The 18655-nt window shown below is 46.8% G+C and overlaps 1 protein-coding gene across 12 annotated transcripts in view; it reads left to right on the top strand.

Annotated features, from left to right (window-relative positions):
* The window catches only part of ACACA (acetyl-CoA carboxylase alpha), a 219896-nt gene extending 202383 nt beyond the window's left edge, over positions 1-17513 (top strand). For 11 of the 12 annotated variants that reach the window (XM_081161546.1, XM_081161544.1, XM_081161543.1 and 8 more), the window contains 4 exons: positions 5604-5758; positions 6446-6616; positions 13680-13816; positions 15157-17510. In XM_081161546.1, coding sequence (XP_081017672.1) covers positions 5604-5758; positions 6446-6616; positions 13680-13816; positions 15157-15280 — 587 coding nt within the window. In that variant the 3' untranslated portion in view covers positions 15281-17510. Of the gene's footprint in view, positions 1-5603; positions 5759-6445; positions 6617-13679; positions 13817-15156 lie in introns of all 12 variants that reach the window. The other variant, XM_081161538.1, reaches the window with a different exon arrangement.
* The last annotated feature ends 1142 nt before the right edge of the window (positions 17514-18655 follow it).

The raw sequence follows: 18655 nt of genomic DNA, 5'->3' as shown, positions 1-18655 counted from the left end.
AGCTCATCCACAGGGTAAGGCTGCCCCCCCTCAGTTCCCCCAGTGTCGTGGCCCGGTAAAAACACCTCCTACTGCAGAAATCAGCTTTCTCCTCAGAAGCTTTTTTTCACTTCTGACCCCATGGAGGAGAGATGTGGCTTTTCATTACATTGGCCCTGGGAACACCTGACAGGCTGCTGCCCGATGGACACTCGTGGGTCAGTTTAACTTGTTTCGTTTAAAGAGCACGGGCTCTGACGCCAGGCTGCCTAAGCCCAAATCCCAGCTCCACCATTTCCTAGCTTTGTGGCCATAGGCATACTACCTCCCTTTTTTGTGCCTCAGTTTCTTCATCTATAAGATAGTGATCTTTTAGGGTAGTTGTGAAGATTAAATGAGATGAAAACTACTTAAACAGTACTAGCACATAGTAACATCTCAATAATGTTAGCTCTTCTCACTTGATCAGACTTCTGTGTGTAACTCTTTACATTAAAATTTATTATTACGAAGTTGGATTTTTAGGATTTCAAGGGGACTTTTTATTTTGGGAAGGAAGTTTGATGGGAGTAACCGACCTCTCTTCTCTCATTTCAGCCTTTTCCTAAAGTAGGGCTCTAGAAAAGAATGACTTTCCTCTCTGCAGCATATTCTTAAACTCACACACACCGACTTGCTTCCCTAAAAACCCCGAGGCCCTGCAATCTGGCGAGAAAAGAAAGAAAACCATTCCAAGATATTTAATTGTGCAGGGAGCTTACAGGATTGATCGAGAGCTTAGCTTTTCACAATAGTCCAGCGAATAAGAATGCTCCTGACAAGCGATCAATGACGGGATAATCACTCTTTACCCCGTCCTCATTCTTACCTTCTTTCTTTCAGGAGAACAGGGTTCAGAAGTCAAAAATCTTTATAGACGCCGCTTTTAAATTAAGCAGAAAATAGACATTGACATATTTGTTAATCTCCCCTAAATCATTACCGGGGCTGGCTGCTTTGCTGTACAAGGAGAGCGGGGCCCTTGGTGTGCTGCACAAGGGTCTAACTAGCTTAACAGCAGCATTTTATTTTTAGAAAATAAAACTTAGAAAACCTGTTTTCTCCCCCTTAAAACAAAGCACACAAATCCTCAGCTTTCTCGTGTGCATTTAAAATACATACATTCCCACCCTAGTCAGTTTGACTCAATGGTTAGAGCATCACACCGCAGACTGAACAGTCTTGGGTTCGATTCCGGTCAACTGCATGTACCTCGGTTATAGGCACGATCCCCCGTCAGGGTGCGTGCAGGAGGCAACCAATCAATGCGTCTCTCTCATGTCAGTGTTTCTCTCTGTCTCTCTCTCGTCCTTCTACTCTGAAAAGCAATGGAAAAAATATCCTCAGGTGAGGATTCAAATGCATACATTCCCTACCTGTGTCTTTCCCTTGCTTTGATGCTTCCTGAGGTAGGTCGTGAATGGGATGGGAAGCTTTACTGAAGGGCTCAAGCAGAGCCGCCTTTGGGGGATGCTCTGTGATCTTCCTAGTCTCGGAGGCAGAACATTGCAGGTGTTTATTTTGTTATCCTTTCAAAGGTCTAGAATAGCTTGATTGGATGGACAAGACCTTTGTTAGCCCAGGAGCCAGCCTCCTCTCCTCTGTCAAGGCCTTGTTCCCAGAATGTTCTGCTCCTAAGCTCATAGTCCTCCCCCCTGCACCCAGTGCTGAGCTGCGCTCTTAACTGCTCTCTAACCCAATCAACCAAACTCTCCAGCTGATTCCTCTTCAGTACCATTTAATGTGAGGAACACATGCCTCAGCGACACCCAACCGCAAGTGCAAATCCTGTGTGGCTTAAGAGCTGGATGCCATTGGGCAAGTCACTTTACTGGGGTTTCAGAGCCTTGGTTTTCTCATTTGTAAAATAGACACCCTTTTTCTAAGGTTGGGTTGATATAAGGACTAGAAATGGTGTGTGTGAAGCAACTTGGAAAACGCTCAGTGATATTTAGGTATTCAGCTTGGCAGCGGTGGTAACAGTTGATCAGACCTACGTCTGAATTGTGCATGCTGGCTTATGAGCTGTGTGATCCTGAAAGCATTGAGTGCAGTGCCTGGCACACAGTAAATGATCAGGAAGTGGTATTTGTTATAAGATGCACATAAACATAGATGTGCATACCAGCACAGTGTTGGTTGTTTACCCAGGAGAATGTTATAAAGGTCTGAAACTCCCTACTCATCTGTGCCCACAGTCCTGTCATCTTTCGCCCTCCCAGCAGGGCTGTTGTGTTAGTTCTCCATCTTTACAATAACAGGAGGAGCTACCCTTAAATCTGAAGTCTAACCTACAGAATGGGAATTTCTGGAGACATCATCTTAGTCTCGGTTGTGGAATGGGACTAAGATGGAACTTCAGCCTCACCGGCCTGAAATCAAAGGGACATTATCACAAAAGCATATGTCCTCTACCGCAAGTAAGCTGTAGAGACAACATGGCATAGGGTCCAAAAGCTATGGGAGCCATTCTGCTGCACATGAGACCTGGCTCTGCCCTTTTCTGGCTTTATGACCTTGGGAAGGTACATAAATTCTCAGTTTCCTCACCTGTATGATGAGGATAATAAGAATACCAAACTCCTAAGGTTGTTGTAAGGATGAAATGAGGTAATAGATATAAAGCACTTAGAATAGTGCCCAGTACCCAGTAAACTATAGCTTTGATTACTGCTTGTATGCATTGGGGCACCAGGAAAAACTTTTTTAGTTAGGCATATTTTTTTAACTTTCCATTTGATATAATTCTGCAGAAAAGTTATAAAAATAGTTCAAAGGATTTCTGATGCCTTGTTTTCAGATTCACCTATTGTTAACATCCTGTCTCCTTTGCTTTACCGTTTATTTCTGCATGCTCACATGCATGTGCTCGCTCACTCTACACACACAGGCGAGCGTGCACAGATGGGCGCGCACACACATATCCTTTGAGTCGTTGGAGAATAATCTGTAGACATCATGCTCCTTTATCCATAAATCTTTAGTGTGTGTTTCTAAGAACACATGCTCCCTTACATAACCACAATACATTTATCAAAATCAGGAATTATAACAATGATTCAACACTACTGTCTAATCCATGATTCATATTAAAATTCTGCCAATTGTCCCAGTAACGTCCTATCTAGTTTTAGGGGGGTTTTTTGATCTAAAATTATATCACACATTATAATTGTTGCCAAGTATTTTTAGTCTACTTGAATCTGGAATTCTTTGGCCTTTCCTTGTCTTTCATGATCTGGATTTTTTTTTAAGAGTACAGGGCACTTTTCTGTAGCATGTTCCTCAATTTGGGTTTGTCTCATATTTCCCCATGGTTAGCCTCAGACTGTGTGTTTTGGGCAGGAATATTGCAGAAGTGATATTGTGTCCTCCAGACATTTACCAGGAGGCACATGGTGACAGTGTGTCCTGTTCTTGGTACTGGCAACTTTTATCACCTATTGTTTAAGGTTCTGTTCACTAGGTTAATCCACTGTAAAATTACCATTTTCTCCGCTGTAATTAATAAGTATTTGTAAGGAGATACTGTGAGACTATGTAAATATCCTGTTCCTCGTCAAACTTTCACCTGCTGGTTTTAGAATCCATTGATAATTCTTGGTAAAATCAGTTACTGTGGTGGTTGTACAATGGTAATCTCCTAGTCCCATCATTCCTCTATGTCTATTAACTGTTAATTCTGCTAGAAGGGAGAGCTTTCCCTTCCCTTCACTCCCACTTAATCATTTATATCAGGATGGAATCACAAGCTCTTACTTGATTCCATATATGATCAGTCTGATAATAAGTACATTATCTTTTTTGATAAATTTGCTACTCAAATTGTCCCAGATTTGGCCAGTGGGAGTACGTTCGGAATAGCTTCCGTGTCCTTTTAACATGTCCCAATCATTTTTCATGCTTCCTGTTCTTTGTGACAATATGTTCTAGGCTCATCTTATATTTTCCCTGCCCCAGTCCTGGAATCAACGGTTTCTCCAAGGCGTCTTGGTTCCTTTTACTGCAGGAGGAAAAATGTTTGCTTCCCTGTCAAGGGTGTTATACCTGAGACGGTCTAGCCTCAGAAGAAAGCAGCCGGGCCCTGCTCATCAGTTCTCCAAGCAGATCCACGTTAGAATGAATGGGCCTTCATCTCAGCCCACAGCATGGGGCCCAGTGCCATCATGCTGTTTTCCTGGTTTGGAAAGAAGGCTGCTGAGGTGTCAGGGACCCAAAGTGACAAGTCTGTGATTGTCCTCTGTGTGAGAGCCCAAGAAAAGATAGCCTCCAGCACTGTTCTTTACAGTTTTAAAGTAGTGATGGGTTTAAAAAAAAATAAAAGGGTAGAGTTGGGCATCCAAAAACCTCATAAAAATGAAACTAGGTACTATAGTTACATCCCTGTTCCATTAACATGTGTTTGTATATAATACTTACGGCTCACTCAGCAGCCCAAGGCTATTTATGGCATATGATTCATAGTGGCATAAATAGCAAGGCCTGTTCCCAGACAGAAAAAGACCTTTCTCCTCTGCATCCTATCACCTGTGGCCATGTATTTATTTGTCAGCTTTGGTGACAAAGCACTTCGGGTTGTCCTCACCTCCAGGGGCTATCACCTATTGCTCCTTCGGCTAGACTTACTCCTCCTTACCAGGCAGGCAACTAAATTTTCAGTATTGATTGCCAGTCCCACTATGAGAGTAATTAGGAATAAAAATACAACAGAGCAGCCCCTCTACTGGGCACTGTTGATGGGGGAGGGGCCCTTGTATAAGGAATTCCAAGGTGTCGGGTCTGAGTGAGGAGGGCACTGTGTGTTTCAGAAGCTCAGTTGACCCAGGTGGGGTTGGTGGGCTGCCTTTCTCTTATTCCCTCTTCCTTCTCTTTTAACCCAAGAACTAGAATGTCATTGTCATTGTCATTGTGTTCAGGGGTCGGCTCTGTCATTAGCAGCCCAGGCAGGAGCCCACAGAGCTGGCATGAGACACCCAGACCCGGCTCTGATTAGATTGGATTCTACTAATTTCAGGTTAAGAGCATCCAAACCTGAGAAGAGAAGCTGTGGAATAAAGCAGCTTGCAACTTTAGAAGTCATTTGGATCCTTATCAAGTAGTGTGGGTGCTGGTATGGACATGAGAAGAGCTGTGGTTTGTGCTCAGAAGCACAGGGGATGCTGTCCCACCACAGTCCACACTCTGATAGTCCAGCAGCTCTAATGCTGGTCACGGCATGGGCATGAGGTCCTTTGCTGGTGAAGGAGGGGCCTGGCTGTCAGTCAGTGAGATGATGAGACACACTGGCCTCCAGGTGGTTGTTTGCACCTGCTCAGGGAGCGGCCTGAGGACAGGGACTCCCGTGGCTGCTTCCATCGTTGTGACCTCCACAGGGAAAGGAGGACATGCGGGCTTCCTGTGGCAAGGTAAAGATGGGACTGGCATCTTGATGAGTCCTTTCTGTTACTCAGCAGAGAGGTGGTCTAGACAGTGGAGAGCAGGTCACAGAAGGAGGGGCAATTTTGAACTTCCCATGACTGGCTGCTCCTGAGCAGAGAGATTCCTGGTCACCACAGAGTATGAAAGGCAGGTTGCTTTAATTGCAGGCACCCCAGAGCTCAGTGCAACTGAGCGGAAGGAGCTGGAGAACAAGCTGAAGGAGAGGGAGGAATTCCTGATTCCCATTTACCATCAGGTAGCCGTGCAGTTTGCTGACTTGCACGACACACCAGGCCGACTGCAGGAGAAGGGTGTTATTAACGTAAGTACAGTGGTTGCTGCTTCTGACCTGTCAGACCCGTGGGCAAGGGAGTGTGTGTCTCATGCCCACAGACTCACTCATAAGCAGGGAGCTGATGGGGCTGGATTAAAACAACGTGTGCAGATCAAACCATTTTCCATGTTTTGGAGAGATTTTTCCCTTTTTCTAATATCTGCTATCATCCTTAAACAATTTGTGATTTAGGTTACCTCCTGAACTCCTCAGGAGGCAAGCTTCATTTCACTGGTGGGAAACTGAGTCACATGTGCCTCCACTAGGGAGAGCTGCCTAGGTGGTGCTCAGGGTCCAGCAGCAGCTGCCCTGTTGGTGCTCAGGGTCCAGCAGCAGCTAACTCACACTTGATTTTCATGCAAGTTGTTGGAGCCATCTGCTCAATCTAGCTCCTTACTCTGGTTATCTGGGACTTCGCAACCCCTCCCCTAGAACATCTTGGCCATGACTGGGGTTACACGTTAGCCAGCCATCACTGTGCACAGTGCTGTGGTCAGCAGGGTGAGGGGGGCTGCATTTTGAACGGGGGACACATCTGAGGAGCAGGGGATTTGCAGCTGGCTCTCGAATCTGAGTGGCTTGCTGTGTTTTTGTGCCTGTGGAGTTCCCTCTGGACTGGGCACTGAGCAGGGCTCTGGACTGGGGTGACTTAAGTTTATTTTTGTCTGTATATAGGACATCCTGGACTGGAAAACATCCCGTACCTTCTTCTACTGGCGGTTGAGGCGTCTCCTGCTGGAGGACCTGGTCAAGAAGAAAATCCACAATGCCAACCCCGAGCTGACAGATGGCCAGATCCAGGCCATGTTGAGGCGCTGGTTTGTGGAGGTGGAGGGAACGGTAAAGGTAGGTGGGCGCCCTCAGAGGAGCCTTCATGCTATGCTCCTCACCCCTACATGAGGACTGCAAGTCTCGTCATCTCAGATCCCCAGGCCTCTACAGGCTGGAGTGGAAGCTTAGAGGCCTAGGCCCTGTTACCTTCCCCGTAGTAACATGTTATGATGTCTCATCAGAAGAGGTCATAGGGCATTTTTTGCAACTCATTCTGTCACTCTGCAAACGTTTTTGAATGCATACTAAATACCAGATACTGCATTAGGCCCTGGGGACATGGCAGTTAAAGAGGCAGATGTTGTTCCTCTCCATCCAGAGGGAGAGACACAGTGAGACCGACATGAAACAGCAAGCCCAGGATGTTGCAGAGCACAGAGAACAACACCCAACCCACTCGTTGGGAAGGGGGAGGGGAGCCTAGGAAGACTTCTAGAAGGGATGTAGCAGAGGCCTGAGAACAAAGTAGAAATGAACCAGAGGAAGAGGTTGGCTTTGGGGTACAGGAGGAATGTTCAGGTGGAAGGAACAGCATGTTCTAAGGCCTGATAGCAAGAGTATCGTGCACTACAGATATTTCAGGGTGGCTCAAGATTGGGATCGTGCAGGGCTGTGGAAGCTGTGTTGAGGGGTTTGAACTTTGTCCTGTGGGAAGCCACTGAGGTATTTTAAGCAGCAGAGACATCGTCTGACTTGTGTTGTAGGAAGATGCCTCGGGGGGGGGGGGGGGGGGGGCTATGTGGAGGGTGGAATTGAAGGAGGCAGGAGCAAGGAGCCTAAGAGGAATGATGGTAATTGAGGTAGTAGGTGCTGTGGCCACTAAGGATCTTTTAATTTCGAATCCAAGCTGGAGGGAAGTAGGAGCTATGAATGGGGGTGTTCTTGGGGTGACCCTGCTGAGATGGGGTCCCTGATGCTCTTGCCCCAGGGTTGGAGATGGGGTGCATCTGAGGCCAGGATGACCAGGCACCAGCATCTGCCCCTGGAATCCTGGGCTGCACAAGACAGTGCACAGGGAGATGGGGAGGAAAAGTTAGAATTTCTTTTTCTCTTTCTTTCTACTAAGTAAAAGGATGTAACCTTATTAGTATACAGATTAAAAGTAAGTCACATACATCATGTAAACATTTTATCAGAACATTGGTAGTATGTGCTAAAAATAAATTTATCTCTTTCCTGAGAACTACATGATCAAAAGCATTTGGTGACTGCTGGCTGGAGCCCTGATGGGCGGGCACTGCAGCCTCTGTGTGGAAAGCGTTGCCAATGTCTCTGAGTGTTCTCAGAAAGGAGCTCCTCTGTTTGCCGTCAGTTTTAAAGGCAGTGAATCAGAGTTCTTCTAAGATTCACCTTTGTGTTACGTCTACCCATTTTTTTACAACTGAAAAGCTTTGGATAAATATTTCAGATGTGCAGCAGAGGAGTGCAGCCTTATGTGACATTTGGTTCAGGTTAAGGTCAGTCTGTGGCATCGTAATTGAGTGAGACAGTTTTGTCAGTGGCTACTGGCAGCTTCTAGTGGAAGTTGGCATTGAAAGTCAGCAAGTGTAAAATCAGAGGTTGCTCTCTAGTTAAGAGTGGCTGGCTAGGTAAATGGAGTGTGTGCATGTGGCCAGGAGGGGCCCGCACCGCTGCCTACCGCATTAGTCCCTAATGGACGTGCGCGGCCTCAGTGGGCACAAGGATGAGGGGAAGGAACAGCTTTCCTCCGAGCATGATGTGAGTGGCTCCTTAGCGTCCTGCTCTCAGGGGACTGTGTCTGGAGGAAGAGGTCATTCCCATTTCTTACCGATGGAGAGAACACTGACTGTATGTGGATAGACTCCAGGCTAGAGATCATGCACAGACAACTTCAGCCCCACAGCTCAGGAGGAGGCGGCCTGAGGCCCCGGGAACCAGCTGTCCCCAAGAACTGAGGCTGTTCCCCTTGCCCCCATCTACAAAAAACAGTGTTCTCTGGAGCCCTCAGTTCAGGATAGCCAAGGAGAGAAAGGAAGGGCAGGTGATCCTGTGATGTGGCTTTGAAACCTCCTCCTGTATTCTGCAGGCTCAGCAGGACCTAGTTGAGTGTGGGGTGGGTGATAAAATCTGCAGCGCCTTTGAGAGAAGAAAGTGTAGCAGTGTTCAGAAGCTGCCTGTGCTGCCTCTGAAGGGCTGGCATGGACTCTGCTTGGTGTTTGGGAATGGTTTAAACACTGTAAACTGTCGCTTTTGTTGGTCCCTCAGACAGTGATAGATCCTGTGTGCTGTGGCTCTCAAGTGCGAAGACTGGCTGGGTCTAGATTCAGCTTTGCACCAAGAAGTGACCCTCTAATCCTTGTTGCGGTTACTGGTAGGGAAAGACATCTATTAGCCATGCTGTGTTCTTTTTTCCCCCAAAGAATTTGCTTTTATAATCTTAATCCTGAAAAAAGATTCTGGGACCAAAAATTTGAAGACACTGTGATAACTTTATAACTGAGCAATGTAATTCTTTTGTTTTAGAGCAGTGATTTTCAACCTTTTTTACCTAATGGCACACATAAGAGAATTACTAAAATTCTGTGGCACTCCAAAATATATATATATATATATATATATATTTTGCCAGTCTGACCAAAAGAAAGGTATAATTGTGATTGACTTACAAAAAAAAAAGTAATTACCTACCCCTTTTTGCTCCAAAGTGACTTTTTAAAAATCAGGTGCCTAGCCCAGCCGGCGTGGCTCAGCAATTGAGCATCAACCTAGGATCCAGGAGATCACAGTTCCATTCCTGGTCAGGGCACATCCCCAGTAGGGGGCGTGCAGGAGGCAGCCAATCAATGACTTTCATCATTGATATTTCTCTCTCTCTCTCCCCCCTCTCCCTTCCTCTCTCTAAAATCAATAAAAATATATATTTTTTTAAAAATCAGGTGCTTATACTTGTGTATAAGTATTTCTGGTACCAAGAATTAACCAATTAGACTCAACCTTATTATGAGACATGACCAATAAGATGCAACTTTATTATATGACCTATATGTTTATGGTTAAGACGGCATTCGCACCTGACAGCTATTTGTTGTGTTGGCTGTTGCCATTTTTTTACAATCTGAGGGAAAAAGGTCAGTGCCCCTGACTAAATAGTCAGGTATTACATGTTTTAAAAATTCTTGCAGCACACCATTGAAAATCTCTGCCTTAGAGGAATCTGCTACCATGAGTTACAGGATTCTGTTTGAATCCCTGGGACAGTCCTATCATAGGAAATAGGTTTATGGTTCATAGTTTCACTGCAGGCAGGAGAAAAGCATCACCACAGCTCCCTGAAAAAAATAAGAATGTAGATTTAAATTGGGTCATAAGAATGTGGCACACATTGTTTCATGAGCATGTTTTCTCTTTTAATTTTAGATCCACAGTTTGAAGTTTGTGGTTTTTCATACCAACTGATCCCCCCCCCCCCCACCATAGTAGAAATTGAGATTGGAACTCTGCTTGGGGCACAGTTCTAATGGGTTCTAAGACACGGCTTTTAGAGTCTCACAGACTTTTTGGATCCCAGCTTTGCTATTTACTGGTGTGCACATATTTAAGCCTCTGTTTCCTCATGTGTAAAATGGGGATGATGTTTATTTCACGGGATTCAGTGAGATTTAAATGACATGATAAGTTAGTAAAGTATGGAGCACAGTGACTGGCATTCAGTAGACAAAGTATGCCACTTTCTCCCTCCTCTCAGCACAGCTTGTTAGAAGGTAAAAAATAAGAGTTAAAGATGTATATCTTAATGATCTTGGCAGGAGGGTGATGGTTCCATGAGCATAGTAGATTCTCAGTAACTATTCTTTGTTTTGGCTTGCTTTAACTTATCCACAACCTAAGGTGCCAGAATACCTTCTTACTGTCCAAATACCTACCTATTTACTCATATTCTGGATTTCCGAATGAGATGTGGTCGTGGGGGCCCCTGTGAGGCTGATAGAGGAAAAGCACCGTTGGTAGGATCATTTGATTTCCACCATCCCCAAGGCCTGGGCTCACGTTACTCATGGACAAGTCTGTGCCCCAAACTTCTGATTTAGGGCCACGGAGGCAGGAGGTGAGGCAGAACCTGGACGGCATTGCTTGGCTCTGAGTGGGCCTGGGCCTGAGACTGAGACTGGAGTGGCTCTCAGGAGACCTCAGCCCACCTGGCTGTTTTCTGTTGTATTCCAAAGCCTCGGGGAAAAATCACATTGCTGGAGGTGAGTTATCTGTGGGGTATGGCAGTCAGGGCTCACATCCATCAGGCTGTGCCCAGGTCACTCCCTGACTCTGCTCTACCATTGAGTAAAGAGGACTTAACAGCTTTCGATAGGTTAAAAAATGAAACTTTCCAAACAGGTCATTTAGATTTTGTAAGATAGACTAATTACTACACACAATTAGTGAGGCTGAGTAATGCTGGAGATAGCTATCCGCTGATGCAGAGAGAGATAAAGTGTCTGCTGAACATTATTGTAAGACCACTGTAGGGACTGTAGGGATGGTTCATTATCGATATTTTATTGGTTTTAAAATTTTCTGATTAGGATGAGTGTCAGGCAGGTGACATGAGCCCAGACCTGTGATGAGGTTAGCAGCCCAGCATTTCACACTTGTTTAAAATCCGCACTGGGACACTAGGAATAATGAGCCACGTTTTCATAATTTTCAGGAGGGAAATGATAATGGCTCTTTTTTTCCCGGGAATAGGGTTGGCTCATCCTTCTGGATGGCTGGAGTGAGGAGTCTCACACTCTCCTAAGAGGGCAGACGAGGGCTATAGACTCCCCGACCCAGCAAGAGGGACCCTTGCTTTTGGGGGGGTGGGGTTAGCTCACAACAGAGCGTGTTAAACCCTCCCAGGTCTGTTGCGGGAAAATCTGTGGCACTGTGGGTGCTTAAGTTTGTTTAGTCTTGCTAAAAATGCAGCTGACTCTGACCTCCAACACCTCTGCCTTCGTGTACCCAGCACCACGAGCTGAACTTCAGTGGGGTTTTGGGTTTGGCTTGTTGTCATCCAGTTGCTATACTGTGAACAGCAGATCATTCATAGAAGGACGTTTTCAAACGGAAGACTTCAGAGCAATAGTCCTAAAACTTGGGATGTGTTGCTCTGGTCCTGTCTGGAACGTTTTAATGTTTAATTTGAACACCTAGCATCACATACTCTGTGGCTGCAGGAGGGGAGGCAGAGGGCTTTTCTCTAGAGGGTGGCTGGCTTTCCAGTGCAGTGTCTGACATCGTTAGAAGCAGGCATCTCGTTAGCTAATACATTACACCAATCAAGGAGCGTTATCTTAAGCCACAATTAATCTGCTCCCTGGTATATGTTGATAGGAAAGCATCATGCTGTTTCTTAATTAAAAGCAAACGGATTAAAAATGATTAATAAGAGTATTAAATATTCTCCTAAATGAAAGGCTTTGGGGTTCTTGGGTAAACTGAGTTGTTTCTTTTCCATACTGAAACCTAAGCAATAGTCATTGTTTTAGTTTTTCCTACCTCCAGAGCTCCATAAGTGGGAGCGTGTTGTGAGGTCCTCTTGCCAAGGAGCAGTTACCAGTGACAGAGATGGAGATGTCAGAGATCAGGAGTCCAGGTGTATCCACCCACTCAGGGTATGCAGGGGCTGGGATGCAAGAGTTAGGACCACGTCATGGGGAGAGCATCACCACCACCCTGTCAATAGAGACTGATGTGGCACCTCCTCTCCTTCCAAACGAAACACTTTGCTGCCTTTTAGCCTCAGTGGTGTGTCCCAACCAAGGCCCAGAGAGGTGGGAAGGCTCTCTCAGGATCACACCATCTTGGCCACACCACCTGACTAGGGAGCTGGTCTTTTTATCAGTGATTACAGAGATGGGCAAATTTGGGATCAGAAAAAGAACTAGACAGAGCTAGAAAAGGCACCTGTGAAGGACTGGCTAAGAATCGTTAGAAATGTAGGAGTCAGTTACACGATGTATAACAAATACCCAGTCACATCTGACTTGCCAGCTAAGTTAGAAATGGGAGGTGAGTCTGGAGAGAAACCATTATTTTTAAAGGCACAAAATAGGAAGCTAGAAAACAATGCAGGGCTGGCTCTCCCTGTGTGCGGCCTCCTGAGGGGTGTGATGAACACCTCCTCTGTGACTCCTCCGAGAGTCCCTAATGCACCCACCTATTAAATCACAGCGCCAAACTCATTGTCATTCTGACTTTGGCTTCGTTAGTGATAACAGAGAAGGATAGCGCACCTTTAAATGACGAGCTTTGTGTTTAATTACCCAAACAAAATGACATAAATATGAATGAGCCCTAATGGTGGTACTTGGTTTTCCGGAAACCATTAACAAAACGATTCCTAAATGATTTGTAAAGAAAATGAGAGGAGAAGAGCAAGGCTATTAGGTTTCTAACACACTCCTGAATTATTATGTAGTCAACTACCTAGGAAACACTCAGCTAAATGATCTTGAAAACCAGAGTCTAGGAGGGGGTTTGTTGAGTCTTTCAGGGTTACCGACATCTTGACCTTTCTGAATATTCTCCTAGAAAGTCAAGTGGGCTTCTGACCTGGTGGCTGTCCCCTGGCGGCAGGACTCCCTCCATGCCCTGTTGAAAGGCCATGGGCCCTATGTCAGGAGATTTCCACAATCGGATAACTTATCTGGTGGGCCCGCCTGGGACTGGACTTACATTTTAGAAATTGTGTCTCAGTTCTTCAGAAAGCACGCGTTTCATTTTCAACCAAGTAAACAACCTTTCCCTCTCGGTCAGAACTTTACTAAGCAGTGTGGCTTTTAACTAGTTTCCTCAGCCTTTGTGGAGTCGGTAGAGCCTTGAGTGACAGGCCAGAGCCAAACGTGAGTGCTGCTGCCCCCGGAGGGGCCCAGTGGATGCTGCCAGTGTGCGCCTGCATCCAGAGAAGGAAGCGGAGGGTGAGGGCAGCTGTCTCGAGGCCTGTGTTCTTATTCTGCAGAGTCGACAGTAACAGAATCGCGAACTTTATGTTGAGCAAGTTTTGGGAGTGGATTTTCCGGGTATCGAACCACCAGGGTGTCCGGCCTGGCCCTGGTGTGTAACAGACTTTATCTGTTTGCAGGCCTATGTTTGGGACAATAACAAGGACCTTGTGGAGTGGCTGGAGAAACAGCTGACAGAGGAAGACGGCGTTCGCTCAGTAATAGAGGAAAACATCAAGTACATCAGCAGAGACTACGTCCTCAAGCAGATCCGCAGGTGAGAGCGCAGTGCGGGCTCCTCGGGAGGTATGGGGCTCGGGTCTTTGGAATGAAACACTGAAGAACGGACCTTAGTTGATGATGCCTGCGCTCTTTGTGGTCTCTCTGTCGGAGACCACTGTAGTTGACACACAGATAAAACAGCCCTCAAGCACAGCTCTTCCTCAGCTAGATGAGGACTTGGTTCATTGTGCCCAACTATTATCTCCAAGTGCAGATGCTCTGACTGGAGGAACCATTTGGGGGGGGGGCTGTTTGCACGCAGTTTCCTGGGGAACTACCTTCTCCTCTCCCTGTCTTCTTCTAGAGTCTCAGGCTTTTCCATAGCAAGGGGGGCGGGGCAGGGTGGAGACTGCAGGGACACTTTTGAAAGCATTTTATTTGGAAACATTTTACTTATAGAAAAGTTGCAAAACTGAAAACAGCACAAAGAACAAATCTGTGCCCAGGTGTACTTGTTTACTTTTTACCCCATTTGCTTTATTGTGGTGAGTATGCCTGCTCTCCTGTCTAATCCATTTGTAGAACTGCTCGTTTGAGTTTGTTGGATGCTACGTCATGATTAGATTCAGATCATATGTGCTCAGCCAGAACATTACACACATGGTGGTGTGGCCTTCACGGGTCCCACACTGGGAGCCACACGACGCCATCTGCCCCTCCTCGTGTTAGTTTTGACCATCCGGTCATGATGTTAACTTCCCCACTGTGTAATCACTGATTTTCCCCCTCGTACCCAATAAGTAGTCTGTGGGGAAACACTTTAAGGCCAGGCAAACATCCTGTTCCTCATCAGAATTTCCACCTAGATTCAGCATCCACGGATGATTCTTGCTGGATCCAGTCTTTACTGTGAGGTTTCAAAATAATTTTCCAACTGCAGCATGTGCTCGTGAGTCTCCAGGCTCTACTCCAATTCTGCTGCCAGCAAAGTCCTCTCTCCTCCACTCAGTTATATATTCATTATTGGTGTAGACTAGTGAGTTGCTATTTCTTCAATAATTTTTAATTCATTATTATTTTGATGCCCAAAATGTCCCAGATTTAGCCAGTGGGTGCTTATTCGTGCTCGCTCCACTATCTTTGTAACGTGCCCCCATCGGTTTTGGGTTTTTTTAAGTACTTCCTTACCTTTAACCTTTTGACACAGTGAAATGCCTCAGGTTTATCTTACCTCCCTTGCTGCTGGGGACATTTTTCATGTAGGAAACAGGTCAGGCGAGGTGCTACCTGTCTGCTGTAAGCCTTGCTAGCACATTTACAGGGCGGTTCGTAAGCTGCCCTGGTCTCGACACTGCCGCCTCTCTCTCGCTTCACCTCCCAAATCTTCCTCTCCAGCTTGGTCCAGGCCAACCCAGAGGTCGCCATGGATTCCATCGTCCACATGACCCAGCACATCTCACCCACTCAGCGAGCAGAAGTCGTCCGGATCCTCTCCACGATGGACTCCCCGTCCACGTAGGGAGAGCTTCCTGCCCCCGCCTCCGGAGAAAAGGGCTAGAGCTGCCTTACAACGGAAACCACTGTAATAAGAAGGCACAGGAGACCCAGCACTGGAATCAACCGGCATTTTGCTTTCCCTCAAATGTTTTCAGGTTCTGCATGACCTCCTGGGATACAGGGTCACAGAGCCGGCTCCAGCCCTCAGCCACACCTGTCCTGTTCAGTATTTATTGCCCTGGCTGCAGTGACAGCCCTCTTCCCCTGCACACACCCAAGAAGGCAATGAAGGGTACACAGGTACCATGAGGTCTTACACACAGAAGCAGAGCTGCCCTGATGGCCCCTTGGTCTCAATCCAGGGAAGTGCCAGGCAGTCAGCAGCCCCCACTCGTCCCTGCCCCGTGAGCCTGCAGCCACCGGCAGCAGAGGAGGGCTGGGAAGAGGACGACACCGGAAGTCCGCTATTTCTTTACCCCCACATTCAGCCCAGTCGACAAACACTAGGCACTGGAGAGGAATCATTCCCAGTCTCATCACACAAGGTACTATTTGTGAAGGAAAATAGAGCATGAAATCGGCAAGCTCCATGGGAACTCAAAGATGAAGGCAAAACTGATCCAGGGAGCAGAGAGGAAACAGACCTAGTCACTGTGGTGGATTCAGAGGCCTCGACGCTGAGTTCAGTTCTCTTAGAACAAACGGGAAGCTGGTGACCTACCCTGCATGTCACTGCTCGATGGGCCGGTGCACCTGGGGGAGCTACAGGGCCACTCCTCCCAGGTCCCACGGGCAGTGTTGGTTGGCTGAGCTGGCAAAGGAGGAGCCGGAGGGCTGCCCTCTCTGTCACTGATGGGAAGTAGTTCGTTGTACCACAGGGAGAGTGGGCCGAATAGTCTCTCATGTTAAGACTTGGAAGGTTGTTACCAGGAAGCCTGGAGCTCTGATGGTCACGGGAGGTTGATAGTGCCTATGGAGTCGCTCATCTCCACTCTGGGGCCGCTCTCCGAGCATCTGCTGTCCTACTCCCCTTGGGTCTGGTCTCTCCCTGGGATGTACACAGGTAACAGGTGCAGCAGTTCCCCACAGCTGCCAACAGGAACCATGTGACATCTATGCTCTCGGCACCGGGAACACAGAGTCCATATGACCTTAAGATTGCCTACAACCCCCTCATGGTGCTGCTGTCTTCCAGGCTCACTGGTCCCTGCCCGGGCGGCGGCAGGGGCCTCCTCACGGTGGGTGGAGAGCGCTTGTTTATGTGCAAGAACCAGTTTGTTCAAGGAAGGAGCTTACTGATTCCCCCGCTGGAATTCCTAAAGCAAGAGTGGCAGGTGATCAGGGCTGGTGTAGTATCCATTCCTACAGTGCAGCTAATTGCACTTGTCACTGGCAACCAAGGAGGAAATCACTAAGACAATTTAGAAGTACCGGTATGAATACTTGTGTGCCAGCTGCAGTTGTGAGCCCTAACCCTGTAGTTCACACACAAGAGCGGGCTCCGCTTCCCCTTCTTCAGAAACTGGTCGTGCAGGTGGGCATCGTGTGGCTGGGTACGTCTCCGACTGCCCCTAGGAGCTCAGAGCCTCGACCAGGCTGCCCTGGTACAAGGTACAGTGTTTGGTACCATCGAGAAGGGCAGGAAAGGGTGGGCAACAACTTCAGTCCAGCAGGAAACACCCACTGTTGCTAGTATCTGCTGACCCAGTAAGAATCGAACTCATCTTTGACCAAATTATTCCTCTCCCCTCTCCCGCAATAAATAAAATCCCCACACCGACAGCGGGTGTGAAGTCCTGCACTCACCGTGGCATCTCCTCAGAGGCAGGGTGGGTGACTTGTCATTTACCTCCCCCCTCACCACCAAATTATGACACATTAAACGAATCCGTTTCCTCTCTGGACCCCTGTAATGCCTATTCCCCCATGTCCAGGGCACCTCACTTTAGGTCTCACCCTGAAAGGGGTTTTTCGTATGGAGAAGACAAGGAGCCACCGAGTGTGAGCGAGCTGCCACTCCTGTAGCCCGTTACTCAGGCAAGGTGACTACGGCAGGAGGAGCGTGCGGGATGCGTTGACCGGGACTCGCTGGAGCTGAGATTGTCCTTTTGTCCGATCACCTCGTTCACAAAGCAGCCTTCACTTGTCTCATTGGAACTCGATGGACACACCCTGATGAGCAAGGAGCTTCAGTCAAATGTAAATGTATTCTTTTCACATTTTGTTGAAATAAACCTCCAATTTGTAGAAGAGTCACTGTTTGTCATTTCAGCCAATGCCCAGCCTCTCATTCTTGTTCCACTTGGAGCAGGGGAGTCTCCAGCCCCATGGGTGAGCCCCTGCTCGCCTGCAGAAGAGACCAGAGAGGGTCTAAGCTACCCACACATCCCTAACTATGAACTTGTAAGCACATAAAGAGGAGATACAAGAGGTCCCATCAGAAAGTAAAAGCCAGGGCATGCTTAAAAACTGCATACTTTTTTTTTTTTTTTTTTTAAATATATCTTTATTGACCTCAGAGGAAGGGAGAGAGATAGAAACATCAATGATGAGAGAGTCATTGATCGGCTGCCTCCTGCACAACCCCTGCTGGGGATCGAGCCCACAACCCGGGCATGTGCCCTGACCGGGAATCGAACCGCAATCTACCAGATCCTAGGTCCACACTCAACCACTGGGCCACGCCCGGCCAGGCAAAACTGCATACATTTTTAATGTGCTCCCCAGTGCATGTGCACACACAGGGCTATCAACAGAAAGTGGAAACCTTCGCAGTGCAAAGTATTTGAGCACAACAGCTACCCAAATCACTCACTGACCACTAGGTGATTAGCAAACCATTGGGCACAGGTTAGGCTTAACCACAGAGGAAACAGTCCACAGATTTAGTCAAGTTATTAAACACAACAAAACAAAAGCAAAAAGAACCTTCAGGGAGAAGTATTAGAATCCATAGTTGCTCTAATATATTAAAATATTCAATTTTCAACAAAAATTACGAGACATTGAAAGAAACAGGAAAGTATAACCCATCCTCAGGGGAAAAAAAGTCTATAGAAATTTTCAGTGTGGGTCCAGATGCTAGACTTTGCAGATAAAGACTTCAAATAAGCTATTATAGAAATTATTTTTAAGTAAGTTCTGAGTAAAATTCTGATACATGCTACAATATGGATAAACCTTGAAGACATTATGCTGAAGTGACATTACGCCAGACATGACCAGAGACATGAAAATGAACGGAGCCTCCGGGACCCACGCAACGACATCAGGTGTAGCAATTTACGTGTAATGGGATTGCCAGAAGGGGAAAAGATGGGCAGAAAAATGTTTGGAGAAATAATAGCAAAAAATTATATTAAATGAAGAAATTCCTAGAAAGACATCTACCAAAACT

The sequence above is a fragment of the Miniopterus schreibersii genome (assembly GCF_964146895.1).
Source record: "Miniopterus schreibersii genome assembly, chromosome: 16".
NCBI lineage: Eukaryota > Metazoa > Chordata > Mammalia > Chiroptera > Miniopteridae > Miniopterus > Miniopterus schreibersii.
Note: the sequence above shows the minus strand (reverse complement) of the source record. Positions and strands in the feature narration are given on the sequence as shown.